This window comes from Salvelinus sp. IW2-2015, unplaced genomic scaffold (genome assembly GCF_002910315.2).
Source record: "Salvelinus sp. IW2-2015 unplaced genomic scaffold, ASM291031v2 Un_scaffold2053, whole genome shotgun sequence".
Taxonomy (NCBI): domain Eukaryota; kingdom Metazoa; phylum Chordata; class Actinopteri; order Salmoniformes; family Salmonidae; genus Salvelinus; species Salvelinus sp. IW2-2015.
This window is the reverse complement of record NW_019943397.1, coordinates 106,112-120,699: the sequence shown is the minus strand read 5'-3', so window position 1 is coordinate 120,699 and position 14,588 is coordinate 106,112. Positions and strand designations below refer to the sequence as shown.

General features: G+C 46.3%; 1 protein-coding gene across 2 annotated transcripts in view; it reads right to left on the bottom strand.

Moving 5' to 3' along the window:
• Positions 1-2,771: 2,771 nt before the first annotated feature.
• The window catches only part of LOC112072826 (rho guanine nucleotide exchange factor TIAM2-like), an 82,616-nt gene continuing 70,799 nt past the window's right edge, over positions 2,772-14,588 (bottom strand). For both annotated transcript variants that reach the window (XM_024140224.2, XM_024140223.2), the window contains exons 14-24: positions 14,211-14,314; positions 12,408-12,614; positions 11,598-11,666; positions 11,059-11,184; positions 10,695-10,803; positions 10,231-10,410; positions 9,899-10,017; positions 6,667-6,775; positions 6,465-6,523; positions 6,188-6,366; positions 2,772-6,042 (exon numbers count right to left, since the gene is read on the bottom strand). In XM_024140224.2, the coding sequence (XP_023995992.1) occupies positions 5,397-6,042; positions 6,188-6,366; positions 6,465-6,523; positions 6,667-6,775; positions 9,899-10,017; positions 10,231-10,410; positions 10,695-10,803; positions 11,059-11,184; positions 11,598-11,666; positions 12,408-12,614; positions 14,211-14,314 (1,907 nt within the window). In that variant the 3' untranslated portion in view covers positions 2,772-5,396. The remainder of the gene's footprint in view (positions 6,043-6,187; positions 6,367-6,464; positions 6,524-6,666; positions 6,776-9,898; positions 10,018-10,230; positions 10,411-10,694; positions 10,804-11,058; positions 11,185-11,597; positions 11,667-12,407; positions 12,615-14,210; positions 14,315-14,588) is intronic.

Sequence of the window (14,588 nt, the reverse complement as noted above, 5' to 3'; positions counted from 1 at the left end):
CTGAAGAGACCCAGCTGCTGTGCTGGAGCACCCAGAGAGCAGGGCACGGCAGCCTGCCTAAGTCTGTGAATGTTGCTGCTGTGCTGTAGGTCTTTGTGGAAGCTTGCAAATCCCCTCTATTGTTCTGGGTGAGAGAAAAGAGCACGAGGCTGGCAGACAAGAGAGTTCTAGTTGGTACTGGAGGCACTGACTAGGCAGAGGGGTGAGGAGGAGCTCTGAAGGAGGAGGGAGAGAGGCGCCAGGCACTTGCTGATTCCCTATCTGTAGATGAATCTGCCCTTTCCATAGACCAGTGTTAGTCGCGTGGATGCTTGCCCTTGCCTGTGGGGCTGATGGAGCCTATGTATGCGTGTCGCGCAGAAAACTGTCTAAACCATTCACGATTTTGACGAGTTGGCATCCAATATTGTTTTCAACTAAACTTTCCGTTTCCCCGGTTGATAATACCAGATGTGGGGACTCTGCTCAGGTCGTCTTTTTACGCCTGCTACGTTAGGTTAGTGGGCTGTGGTATCTGTGGAGCCCAGCCTCCAGTCCTCCTGCAGTCTGCCCCAGAGATAGATCCACCATTCCTCTGTCATCCACTCGTCACTAATTCCCCCGTTGCTGAGACCAACACTTCAGTCTCCCTTCCAAGCCTTTTTTTGTGAAGAGTAGGCAGTAGACACGTTGAAGTGTGTTCCCTCTCGTCCTCTCTCTCGTGCTGTTCAGGAGTCAGCTCGTAGGTTCCGTTCTCTCCTCCTCTCTCAGGCGTGTCAGGCAGCAGTGTGTCCATCTCTTTCCTCTCTCCTCCTCCTCAGCTGTCAGGCAGCCAGTGTGGTTCATCTCTCCTCTCTCCTCTCTCCTCTCTCAGGCTGTCAGGCAGCAGTGTGTTCCATTCTCTCTCCTCTTCTCTTCCTCTCTCCCAGGCTGTCACGGCAGGGCAGTGTCTTCATTTCCTCTCTTCCTCTCTTCAGGCTGCAGGCAGCAGTGTGTTCCATCTCTCTCCTCACTCCCCTCCTTCTCCGGCTGGTCAGGCAGCAGTGTGCTCATCTTCCCCTCTTCCTCTCTCAGGCTGTCAGGCAGCAGTGTGTTCCTCTCTCCTCTCTCAGGCTGTCAGGCAGCAGTGTTGTTCCCTCTCTCCTCCTCTCCTCCGGCTGTCAGGCAGCAGTGTGTTCCCTCTTCTCTTCCTTCCTGTCTCTTCCGGCTGTCAGGCAGCAGTGTGTTCCGTCTCTTCCCTTCCTCCTCAGGCTGTGGTCAGGCAGCAGTGTGTTCCCTCTCTCCTTCTCTCCTCTCTCAGGCTGTCAGGCAGCAGTGTGTTCCATCTCTCCTCTCTCCTCTCTCAGGCTGTCAGGCAGCAGTGTGTTCCATCTCTCCTCTCTCAGGCTGTCAGGCAGCAGTGTGTTCCATCTCTCCTCTCTCTCAGGCTGTCAGGCAGCAGTGTGTTCCCTCTCTCCTCTCTCAGGCTGTCAGGCAGCAGTGTGTTGGAGTGGCAGTAGGTTCAGGGGGTGGAGGCTTGTGTGTGTGTGTGTGTGTGTGTGGTGGCCTGTTTTTATGGTCCTTCACACAGGTGTTACTGTGGCAACAGGAACAGAACCGGCTTGCCATCACACACAGTCTCCTGTTTTCCCTTTAAAGCAATCTGTTACTCATTATGCTAGTGTACACACCTTACCCCTCCATCTCCCCACTGTGTCTGTCTCTGTTTCTCGTGTGTGTGTGCGCCCATTCGCCTGTCTGTCTATCTGTCCGTCCATCTGTCCGTCTGTCTGGCCCAGGGATACTGTGTCTCATCCTTTAGATCCACAGTGACCAACGGCATTCCCATCCTCAGAAACCTGCACGAACTAAGAGGAAAACATATTTTCCCCCTGTTATGTCTACTACTCCCTCTGTTCCATTTCATGTGACAAAGACTGGCGGACACCCCACACCCACACATGATTAACATCGCCCACAGACCTGGGAACAGGAAGACCTAGAGAGAGGGCCAGCAATTATGACTCATTGTGTTGGTGGTGCTGAGAGACTGAATAAAATAAGCTCTCTCTCCCTCTCTCTCTCGGAGGGGGGGCACAAGCTCTGCAGATATGACTTATGACCTGTTCATATGCTATCTAAATGTTTAGACTCATGGCAAAATGTGTAGAACAGTAGGAAATTAGCTTTAAAACTGCAAAATGTGTAGAACAGTAGGAAAGTAGCTTTAAAACGGCAAAATGTGTAGAACAGTAGGAAAGTAGCTTTAAAACTGCAAAATGTTCTTGCGAAACTGTGGTATGCCACTGTCCACTGTCTGAAGGAGGAGGAATCTGTGTGATTCACACACACAACACTGAAACTCAGGAACAGGATGCTCAGCTCCTGATATCTGTGGTGTGGCTGTGGTTGTTGTGGCTAGCTCTGGTCCATAGCCCCACAGTCTGTGTGGTGTGGCAGTAGTTGTTGTGGCTAMCTCTGGTCRAGGGCTCCATAGTATCAATTAGGGCTCTATATCCTACTCTAGCTACTGGATGGAGCACGAAGGAGGAAGTGGAGGAACATTTTGCATCCTACTTTATGCTCTTCTTCTGTAAATTACTGCTCACAATTTCTAATATATTCTCTCATTCAGCATGTATTAGAGCCGTTGCAAAACATTGTTCAACAAGAATTTCTTATTGGATAAGTTCAGGTAGTCGCTCCTCGTTTAAGGTTAATTTTCTTTAATTTGGMGTCTCGTGGATAAGACCTGGATTAGCTAATAACGTAATTACAAAGCATCTACTATGTATCAATCAGGACAACTCTAGTATAAGAGACCGTTTTTTTATTCAATATTACAGCATTTTACCTTACCTGTACAATTTGTATTTATTTAACCCTTATTTTACCAGGTAAGTTGACTGAGAACACYTTCTCATTTACAGCAATGACCTGGGGAATAGTTACAGGGGAGAGGAGGAGGGGATGAATGAGCCAATTGTAAGCTGGGGATGATTAGATGACTGTGATGGTTTGAGGGCCAGATTGGGAATTTAGCCAGGACACCGGGGTTAACACCCCTACTCTTATGATAAGTGCCATGGGATCTTTAGTGACCACAGAGAGTCAGGACACCCGTTTAAACGTTCCGTTTAAATGAAAATAATATACATTAGAGAATAAATTACAGTTCAGATACATCTGAATAATGATAAAACATTTGAACAATTCTTAGTGATACATCAAATCACTTGAAATAAGAAAGAGCTTTAAAGCTTTGAACTTAATAAAATCAATAAAATCGAAATTTGACACTTAGTCTTTGTTTTTATGTGGATATTAACACATGAACCTAATAATATTGAGACAAAATATAAATAGAATTCAGGCAATTACAGTTTTTAATTAACAACTGCTTTTGCCAAAAAAGACATTAAAATGTAATGCTCGTGATTAAGATACTGCATCATATTCACAAACAAGAGTAAGGAGGAATGTTATTGAACATAGGCAACTGTGTTCAGAGCTTAGAGAGTGCTGCAAAACAAAGGACGCTCATTTCACAGTGGATCCGGGAAGTATTCAGACCACTTCCCTTTTCACATATTTTGTTACGTTACATGTTTATTTTAAAATGGATTAAATTGTTATTTTGTCTCACCAATCTACACACAATACCCCATAATGACAAAGTGAAAATAGGTTTTTAGATTCTTTTTGCAAAACTATTAAAAAACGAACAGAAATACCTTATTACATAAGTATTCAGTCCCTTTGCTACGAGACTTGAAATTTAGCTCAGGTGCATCCTGTTTCCATTGATCATCCTTGAGATTGTTTCTACAACTTGATTGGAGTTCACCTGTAGTAGATGAAATTGATTGGACATGATTTGGAAAGGCACACACAGGTCTAATAAGGTCCCACAGTTGACAGTGCATGTCAGAGCAAAAACCAAGCCATGAGGTCGAAGGAATTGTGTTGAGGCACAGATCTGGGGAAGGGTACCAAAACATTTCTGGAGCATTGAAGGTCCCCAAGAACACAGTGGCCTCCATCATTCTTAAATGGAAGAAGTTTGAACCACCGAGACTCTTCCTTGAGCTGGTCGCCCGTCCAAACTGAGCATTCGGGGAGAAGGGCCTTGGTCAGGGAGGTGACCAAGAACTCGATGTTCCAGAGTTCCTCTGTGGAGATGGGAGAATATTCCAGAAGGACAACCATCTCTGCAGCACTCCACTAATCAGGCCTTTATGGTAGAGTGGCCAGACGGAAGCCACTCCTCAGTAAAAGGCACATGATAGCCATTTGGAGTTTGCTAAAAGGCACCTAAAGGACTCTCAGACCATGAGAACAAGATTCTCTGGTCTGATGAAACCAAGATTTACCTTTTGGCCTGAATGCCAAGCGTCACGTCTGGAGGAAACCTGGCACCATCCCTATGGTGAAGCACYGTGGTGGCAGCATCATGCTGTGGGGATGTTTTTCAGTGGCAGGGACTGGGAGACTAGTTAGYACCGAGGGAAAGATGAGCGGCGCAAAGTACAGAGAGATCCTTGATGAAAACCTGCTCCAGAGCACTCAGAACCTCAGACTGGGGTGAAGGTTCACCTTCCAACAGGACAACGACCCTAAGCACACAGCTTGAGTGGCCCAGCCTTAGCCCGGACTTGAACCCGATCGAACATCTCTGGAGAGACCTAAAAATAGCTGTGCAGTGACGCTCCCAACCTGACAGAGCTTGAGAGGATCTGCAGAGAAGAATGGGAGAAACTCCCCAAATACAAGTGTGCCAAGCTTATAGCATCATACCCAAGAAGATTCAAGGCTGTAAACGCTGCCATAGGTGCTTCAACAAAGTACTGAGTAAAGGGTCTGAATACTTAAGTAAATGTGATATTTCAGTAAAAAAGAAGTATACATTTCAGAAAATTTGGGAAAACCTGTTTTTCTTTGTCATTATGGGTTATTGTGATGTCATTATGGGGTATTGTGTGTAGATTGATGAGGGAAAAAAAATATTTAATCAATTTTAGCATAAGGCTGTAACGTAACAAAATGTGGAAAAAGTCAAGGGGTCTGAATACTTTCCAAATGCACTGTATATACTGTCACAGTGTGATCTTGAGGCCTTTGCTCCACTAGGAGATAAAAGGATAAAGTCAAAGTCAAGTAACTGTGATCAGAGCTCAGTTCTTCAATCGTAGCCTACTCACCAGTCAGAGTAAACACATTAAGGAGATTCATCTTCTAGTCCATAGTACCTTGACCAGTAGTCAGTGCGATCAGGGTCTAGACAGGTACAGGAGTGTACCTTCTATAGTGTTCATCAGCTCTCTGGGTGAAGTTTCCCTTGGTACAGATCTAGGATCAGCTGTCCCCCAATCCTATTGTTAACCATTAGTGGGGAAAACTGACCCAAGATCAGCGTCTAGGGGCAACTTCTAGGGCCCCTATAGTGTTGGAATGGCCGCCTTCTGGATCCCCATAACTGTGTCATAGAAGCAGTTCTCATTGACCACAGAGGTCAGGCTCTGCACACTGAAGTCCCTCCCCAGTAGGGCATTAAGGTCCACACACTGGGGGTCACTATCCTGCCCTCCTGGACCCTGCAGACTGCTAGCCCTCCTCTGGGCAGCAGGAAGTGGCTGGTGGGGCCCCTGTCTGAGGTGCTCCTGCTGGGACGCAGCACTCCTCGGCCCGGCCTCCTCTGTGAAGTTGAGTCTCTGGAGCTGCGCCTCCAGGGCGCTGGTCAGGGAGCACAGCCGGGCCCTCTTTCCCAGCGTGGTGCCCTCCAGGCTGGGGAGGCCCGTGGTGGAGCGGATGTGAAACTGGGGCTCCGAGTGTGTGTCTCCCGGGCAGGGTTGGGTTGCACCACTGGACACACTGCCGTCGTCAGAGTGGTGCTGGTGGCTTGCAGTCCTCATGGCCTGCAGTTCCTGTTGTCTTCTCCAGGAGCCGGCACTGACCGGTGCAGGCTGGGTCCTACGGAGGGAGCCTAGGTACTCTCTAGAACCTCTTTCTGATAGGAGGGGCCTACAGGTCCAGTCTCGAAGGGAGCGAAGAGCTTTCACTACACTGGCCTTATTCTCCAAACCACTGGAAAAGACACATATAGATCCATATGAGATCAAGTCAATTAGGTACTGCCATGTTAATTCCAATGTATATATTTTGTTCTTCTGGCTTTTTCACGGCAGATAAAACATTCATTATCTCTGTCATTTTCAATGTCATCTGTCACCTGCTGCAGAGCTGGAACACGGTCTCTGGTCTCCCCTCCACCTGAGACTTGGTATGGACCAGCTCCCAGATACATGGGCTCTCCGTTCCTGCTGCGTTCCCCAGGCGGACCTGCACCGCCGACACCGGGACGAGCCAGCGGAACTTGAAGGCCTCCAGGTCCCCTGAGCGTGACGTGGTCTGTAGCACATGAACTCATTACAACTCCAATGACGTCATATCAAATGTATATAGCATGAAGTCATCAGTACAGTTTATCAGACGTGTTTGAGACTCACCATCCTCTTTCTCATCTTGCTGCGCTCACGGTACACCAGGATCACCGCTCTCTTGAAAACTGAGCAGAGAGGAAGGAGCAACTAGATTTTAAGTCAGATATTTCTGATTGTTGTAATAAATACACATTTGAACATATTTAAACACCATATCATCCAGTCAGTAATTCTGGTTGAACTCGTCATTGTAAAAAGCCCCACTCACCAAACAGCGTTAGCTCAGGATGTTTCCTCATGCGACCCAGAGAGGGGAGAGGGTTGAGCCATTTTAATGAGGAGTGGATGAGGAACTCTCCCATGGAGATCTCTGTAACCTGGAGAGGAGAGAGGAGGACACAGTCTGGGAGGTTGGTGGTTTAAAGGGCTCACTCTGTGATTCATGTAATTGTATAAAATACTATAATATAATGTATATACACTACATGACCAAAAGTATGTAGACACCTGCTCGCGGACATGTCATTCCACAATCATTGGTATTAATATGGAGTTGGTGCCCTCTTTGCTGCTATAACAGCCTCCACTCTTCTGGGAAGGCTTTCCACTAGATGTTGGAACATTGCCGCAGGGACTTACTTCCATTCTGCCACAAGAGCATTAGTGAGGTTGAGCACTGATGTTGGGCGATTAGGTCTGGTTCGCAGTCTGCGTTCCAATTCATCCCAAAGATGTTCGATGGGGTTGAAGTCAGGGCCTGTGCAGGCCAGTCAAGTTCTTCCACACCGATCTCAATAAACCATTTCTGTATGGACCTCACTTTGTGCACAGGGGCATTGTCATGCTGAAACAGGAAAGGGCCTTCCCCAAACTGTTGCTACAAAGTTGGAAGCATAGAATGTCATTGTATGCTGTAGCATTAAGATTTCCCTCCACCGGAACTAAGAGGCCTAGCACCAACCATAAAAACCAGCCCCAGACCATTATTCCTCCTTCACCAAAATTTACAGTTGGCACTATGCACTCGGGCAGGTAGCGTTCTCCTGGCATCGAAACACAGATTAGTCCGTCAGACTGTCAGATGGTGAAGGGTGATTAATCACTCCAGAGAATGAATCTCCACTCGTCCAGAGTCCAATGGCGGCGAGCTTTACAACACTCTAGCTGGCGCTTTCCCTGCGCATGGTGATCTTCGGCTTGTGTGTGGCTGCTCGGTCATGAAACCCATTTCATGAAGCTCCCGACAAACAGRTCTTGTGCTGACGTTCCTTCAAGAGGCAGTTTGGAACTCGGTAGTGAGTGTTGCAACTGAGGACAGACATTTTTTTACTCGCTTCAGCACTTGTCGGTCCTGTTCTGTGAGTTTGTGCGGCCTACCACTTCGCAGCTGAGCCGTTGTTGCTCCTGGACGTTTCCTCTTRACAATAACAGCACTTACAGTTGACTAAGGCAGCTCTAGCAGGGCAGAAATTTGACGGATTTACTTGTTGGGAAGGTGGAATCCTATGACAGCGCCACGTTGAAAGTCACAGAGCTTTTCAGTAAGGCCATTCTACTGCCAATGTTTGTCTATGGAGATTGCATGGCTGGGTGCTCAATTTTATACACCTGTCAGCAATGGGTGTGGCTGAAATAGCCAAATCCACTAATTTGAAGGGGTGTCCACATACCTTTGTATATACAGTTGAAGTCGGAAGTTTACATACACTTAGGTTGGAGTCATTAAAACTTGTTTTTCAACCACTCCACAAATTTCTTGTTAACAAACTATAGTTTTGGCAAGTCGGTTAGGACATCTACTTTGTGCATGACACAAGTAATTTTTTCAACAATTGTTTACAGACAGATTATTTCACTTAATTCAATGTATCACAATTCCAGCGGGTCAGAAGTTTACATACACCAAGTTGACTGTGCCTTTAAACGGCTTGGAAAATTCCAGAAAATGATGTCATGGCTTTAGAAGCTTCTGATAGGCTAATTGACATAATTTGAGTCAATTGGAGGTGTACCTGTGGATGTAGTTCAAGGCCTACCTTCAAACTCAGTGCCTCTTTGCTTGACATCATGGGAAAATCAAAAGAAATCAGCCAAGACCTCAGCAGAATAATTGTAGACCTCCACAAGTCTGCTTCATCCCTGGGAGCAACACCTGAAGGTACCACGTTCATCTGTACAAATAATAGTACGCAAGTATAAACACCATGGGACCAAGCAGCCGTCATACTGCTCAGGAAGGAGACACGTTCTGTCTCCTAGAGATGAACGTATTTTGGTGCGAAAAGTGCAAATCAATCCCAGAACAACAGCAAAGGACCTTGTGAAGATGCTGGAGGAAACAGGTACAAAAGTATCTATATCCACAGTAAAACGAGTCCTATATCGACATAACCTGAAAGGCCGCTCAGCAAGGAAGAAGCCGCTGCTCCAAACCCGCCATAGAAAAGCCAGACTACGGTTTGCAACAGTACATGGGGACAAAGATCGTACTTTTGGAGAAATGTCCTCTGGTCTGATGAAACAAAAATAGAACTGATTGGCCATAATGACCATCGTTATGTTTGGAGGATAAAGTGAGGCTTGCAAGCCGAAGAACACCATCCCAACCGTGAGGCACGGTTGGCAGCATCATGTTGGTGGGGTGCTTTGCTGCAGGAGGGACTGGTGCACTTCACAAAATAGATGGCAGGAAAATTATGTGGATATATTGAAGCAACATCTCAAGACATCAGTGAGGAAGTTAAAGCTTAGTCGCAAATGGGTCTTCCAAATGGACAACGACCCCAAGCATACTTCCAAAGTTGTGGAACAATGGCTTAAGGACAACAAAGTCAAGGTATTGGAGTGGCCATCACAAAGCCCTGACCTCAATCCGATAGAAAATTTGTGGGCAGAACTGAAAAKGTGTGTGCGAGCAAGGAGGCCTACAAACCTGACTCAGTTACACCAGCTCTGTCAAGAGGAATGGGCCAAAATTCACCKAACTTATTGTGGGAAGCTTGCGGAAGGCTACCCGAAACGTTTGACACAAGTTAAACAATTTAAAGGCAATGCTACCAAATACTAATTGAGTGTATGTAAACTTCTGACCCACTGGGAATGTGATGAAAGAAATAAAAGCTGAAATAAATCATTCTCTGTACTATTATTCTGACATTTCACATTCTTAAAATAATGTGGTGATCCTTACTGACTTAAGACAGGGAATTTTTACATTGATTAAATGTCAGGAATTGTGAAAAACTGAGTTGTATTTGGCTAAGATGTATGTAAACTTCCGACTTCAACTGTATAGTGTATGTCATTTAGCAGACTGCTAAATGATGTACAAGCAATTTACAATCGCATGATTGCATACATTTTCATATGGGAGGCCGCAGCGGGAATGAAACCCACAACCCAGGCGTTGCAAGCACCATGCTCTACCAGCTGAGCCACAGAGGACCAATATCTTTTGTAATATCACTCATATAATGGTATGTGTGGTGGCTATGCTCTACCTCTTTCTCAGGGCCACTCTGCTCTGCCACRAGCTGGTCAAACACAGTTCCGTAGTCCTCGTAGATCTTCTGCATCTCATTGATGTGACTGGCCACCTTCTCCATGGCTCTCAGGGCCTCTGATGGATGCAGACAGACAGACAGACAGACGGAGAAGTGTTACAGCACACGTCAATAGAGCTCAAGCCTAGCACATCAGACAGACCTGGCAATGGGTGTGTGCTGTGTGTCTTATGGTTTTTGTGTGTGTGTGTGTGTGTGTGTGTGTGTGTGTGTGTCCCTGTATGAGTCTATGCATGCTCATACATAAGCCCTGTCATATGTAGTCCTACCTGTGAGGTGGCTGTGCTGCTCGCTCTCTGAGTCGGTCAGGGAGACCAGCTGTCTGAGCAGCAGGGGGTACTTGAGCACTCTCTGGACTGGCTTAATGAGGTAGGACTCCAGGGTGGATGAGTGCTGCTTGGTGGGGTTTCTCGCCTCCAGGAACTGCTTGAAGGCCCGGTCCGTCTTCGCTGTAAACCGGAAATTAGGACTTAGGCTAAGTGTGTGGATGAATCGCAAAAGCAGGTATTGATTCCCTGCCTTTGCACTGGCTTTTCAGATGGCATTTTATGATTAACTGAGTAGATGGGATATTCTGGTCTAGTGTACATGAGAAAGCAGGCTTTTGATCCTCAGAATTTTCACTGACTTTTCACTTAGATGGCATTTTCCAGCCTATGGTTGAACCGGGTACTGTAAGTGGGATGTTCAGATCTACTGTACATGAGATAGCATAGCTATCAATCAGCCTTACCTCGTTCCAGAACCTTCTGGACTTTGATGTGGTTGGCACAGAAGCCGCTGTAGAGCTTGAAGTGGTCGGCATAGTAGAGGAAGGAGCCCCCCAGCGAGAGAAGAAGTTTCTGGATGCAGAAAGAAAAAGAGAGAATGCACAGTCACTTCCTGTAAACATCAAACAGGCCTACCGCTGACTAACACTGCAGTCAGTAGGCTAAGTAACATCCTGTTAATGAAATGTGAAGCTTCCCACTAGACCCCCAACATGTGTTCCAAATGGCACACTATTKCCTACATAGTGCACTACTTTTGACCAGAACCCTATGGGAATAGGGTGCCATTTCACACATATCACCAGACTTGTTGTGGATATACTGTACCTTGAATTGTTCCGGAGTCTCCAGGGAGCTGAAGTTGGGGGAGGAGGCGATGCGCTCCTCCAGGGTGTGTAGGAACACTCTCTGGAAGTCCAGCATCTCAGGCAGACTGCCAAACAGAGACTCCATCTAGTGGAGGAAGGAGATGACAACAGTTAGAAACGAACCAGGGGACAGAAGATTATTGATCATTTGAAAGCCTTTATAGGCACCATTTAGCTACTGTACATACACTACATAGCAAACTAAATGCTAAAAAAGTACAGAATAGAAGATGGAAAGAGATTTACAGCTAATGTAACAGAGGTGGTTGGGAACCATGCTCATGTGATGGATAGACTTGTCTAAGATCTGAAGACTTGAGTTAAATCCCTAACACCCAGGTTCAAACCCCGGTTGTCACACTAACATACAGCTTACTAACAAGTCATAATCAAATAAGCACATACTGTAATGTGTTTAGACATGTAAAATAGCCTATATGTAGACATTTTACATGTAGGCTATATTTTTTTAATTGCCCACACCCATCTGTACTGTACCTCATCGTGGCTGAGGAAGGTCTCACTCTGTAGAGGTGTCAGGTAGATGTCAAACAGACAGCCCAGGTCCTGAGGGACAGAGACAGAGAAGGAACTTCATTAGACTGTGACTTCACCACTAACCGACAATAACATCATCACTATCAGACTGTGACATCTTCACTACTAGACTGAAACATCATCACTATCCCACTGTGACATCATCACTGTGTCATCATCACTGTCAGACTATAACATCATCACTATCAGACTATGACATCATCACTACTAGACTGTGACATCATCACTGTGACATCATCACTATCAGACTGTGACATCCTCATTCTCCTCAGCCTGACACATGGACGTTAAAGAAACAGAGGGTAAATAAATATGCATTACACTAAATGCTACTAGAGATCATTAACAAACAGCCACTTAGAGACCATTCATTAACGGGCAGATCATTAATAAAGAGAGACCATCTATTATAAATCCCAGAGAGGATGTTCCAGCATTCTCTTAGATAGGGCAGCAGAATGTGAGGGACCCGCGTTCATAAAGTGTCTCAGAACAGGAGTGCTGATTTAGGATCAGATCCCCTCTGTTCATTCATTACTATCTAAAAGGCAAAAGTGATCCTAGATCATAACTCCTACTCTGATACACGTCGTGAATAGGCCCTGACCTCTCTTTTGTTTAGACGTGCTGATCTAGGATCAGGTTCCCCTTGTTCATATCATCTATTCATCCTTATCTAAAAGGATAAACGGATCCTAGATCATAACTCCTACTCTGAGACACTTGGTGAATAATGGGCCAGGTGTGTACCTTGACGTAGGACTTCTCTGTGTCCACCAATTCCTGTATGACCTTACAGAGCCTCTCAGAGATGGACATGTGTCTGGGGCAGGGGGGCGTCTGGGGACCAGGGGGCTCCATGGAGTAGGGGTTCCTCTGGCCCTCCACCACCACTGTCCCCGCTGCCCCACGGCCCTCTGGGAAGGTCTGGTTCAGCGAGCACACCGTTTCAACATTCTGAGGAAACAGAAGAGAGACGAGTTAGGAGAGATTCTCATATCAGCTCTGAATATCAAATGACTGCCCTTTACTCTGGGGAGTTAAGTTACAACTCAGCCCTGAATCTACTGTGACAAGCACCTAATCATAATGCCAGTTTAAATCATCGACCCCTTCTGTAGTTCCGAGAGCATGTCTGTCAAACCTCTGTATTTGGAGAGGCAGAAAGTGCAGAGAGCCAGGTATATATCCTAAATGACATCCTATTCCCTAATAGTGCACTACTTTTGACGAGGGCCCATAGGTTTAAGCCAGGCTGCTGTATCATGGGCAAAACAGGATCAGAGAGATTTGGACACTGTGGGTAAACACTGCTATTAAGTTTTTCATAAGACATGAGACAGAGCAACTAACAGCATGATATCTGATACATAACCGGGAGTCTAGTTACTGAACAAGCATGTCACATCATATACTTCCATCCATCCACATTGACACCACTTTCACTCAAAGATCTTCAGTAGATTTGCCAAAGAAAGGCAGCACAATCACCGGTAAACACACACACACCAGGCAACCCCCAGTAGCAGGAAGGATCCCGAGCCAGAGCTTTGCCCATTTGTCATCATAATTTCTCCTGTCAGGCTATAATAAAGTGCTGACAAACTGATAAATCCCTCTGGTTAGGACTGTTGTGCTGTGCTGCAATCCAGCTTTAAAATACTCTCTGAAATAGAAGCAAACGTGGACAAAGGTGAAAATAAGCATGAGCATGTATGGGCTTATTATTTCCTGTAACATGTGTTCTCTGTGTATCTCTCAGGAGCGTGTAGCCTATGTATCCTATAAGTTATACCTACAGTAAGACCTGAACAGTAAAAACTCTCCTTCCCAAGCAATAACACCAGAACAACACTAGCTACAGTACCAATACATAATCAGTGCAGTACAATACAGCAGGTCAATTAAAATTGAAGTCAGTCAATTCAGGAAATAAACTCAAATTACAATTCAGTAATCGCATCTGTTTTCAATGATTTCTCAATAAACTGAAAAGGAGAAGCTAATTATTTCAAACGTTTTTTTGAATTTGAAATGTTTTAATTAAAATCACTTCCTGGATTGAGTGACTTCAATTGGAATTGACTCCAACCCTGCAGTACAGTAACTACAATACAGAGAGGCACTACATTACAGTAGCTACAGTACAACCAGCAGAGCGATCCTGTCGGCTGCCTGCTCGCGGGCCACACAGGAGATTACCTCATCCAGCAGCACGGCCAGCATGTCCTTCAGGGACTGCCTGAGAGACGGCAGGGTGAAAGTCCCAGGGATGAAGTCCCTCACCCCCACCTCATCCTCCTGGGGCAGAAGCCAGCACATAGCCCCGCTGGTGGAGCTGGATAGAAACAACATGCTACACGCCAGGCTGGGCGTTCTGACCTCTGCTTGTAGCCATTCATCCCTGGAGTTTGTCGAACCTGAGCCAGTACTCTCCTGGCCACTCATCTAATTTTAGCAGCTGCCCTGATCACCAACACAGGACACGCCATCAAACACACCACTCGCTGCTCTTAACCCTCACCTGACACACACACACACACTCCATCTCACCTGGCCGAGCTGCTCCGTCCCATCAGCGGGTTGTGGTTGTTGTGACAGCTCCTGAAAGGGAGACTTTACAGAGCAGTCTGGAAGCTCCTGGGGCAGCGGCATATCTGAGAGATAAGCAGACAGGACAGTATGATTAAAGACGGGCCAGAAAGCTTGTGCACAAACACACATACAGGTGCTGAGAGGGAATTCCTGGTTTAAAGCACTGGAGGCAGTTTTACAGCAGTCCGTGGGATGGATGGTGGATGTTCTGTACTGGCGGGGAGGTTAAGTGCACCTGACTGGTGTCAACCACCATCGATCTGGCTTCACTACAAGCCCAGCAGGCAGGAGCAATTAATTTGGCCTCACACCTACTCTCGCAGGGGTCTTATACAG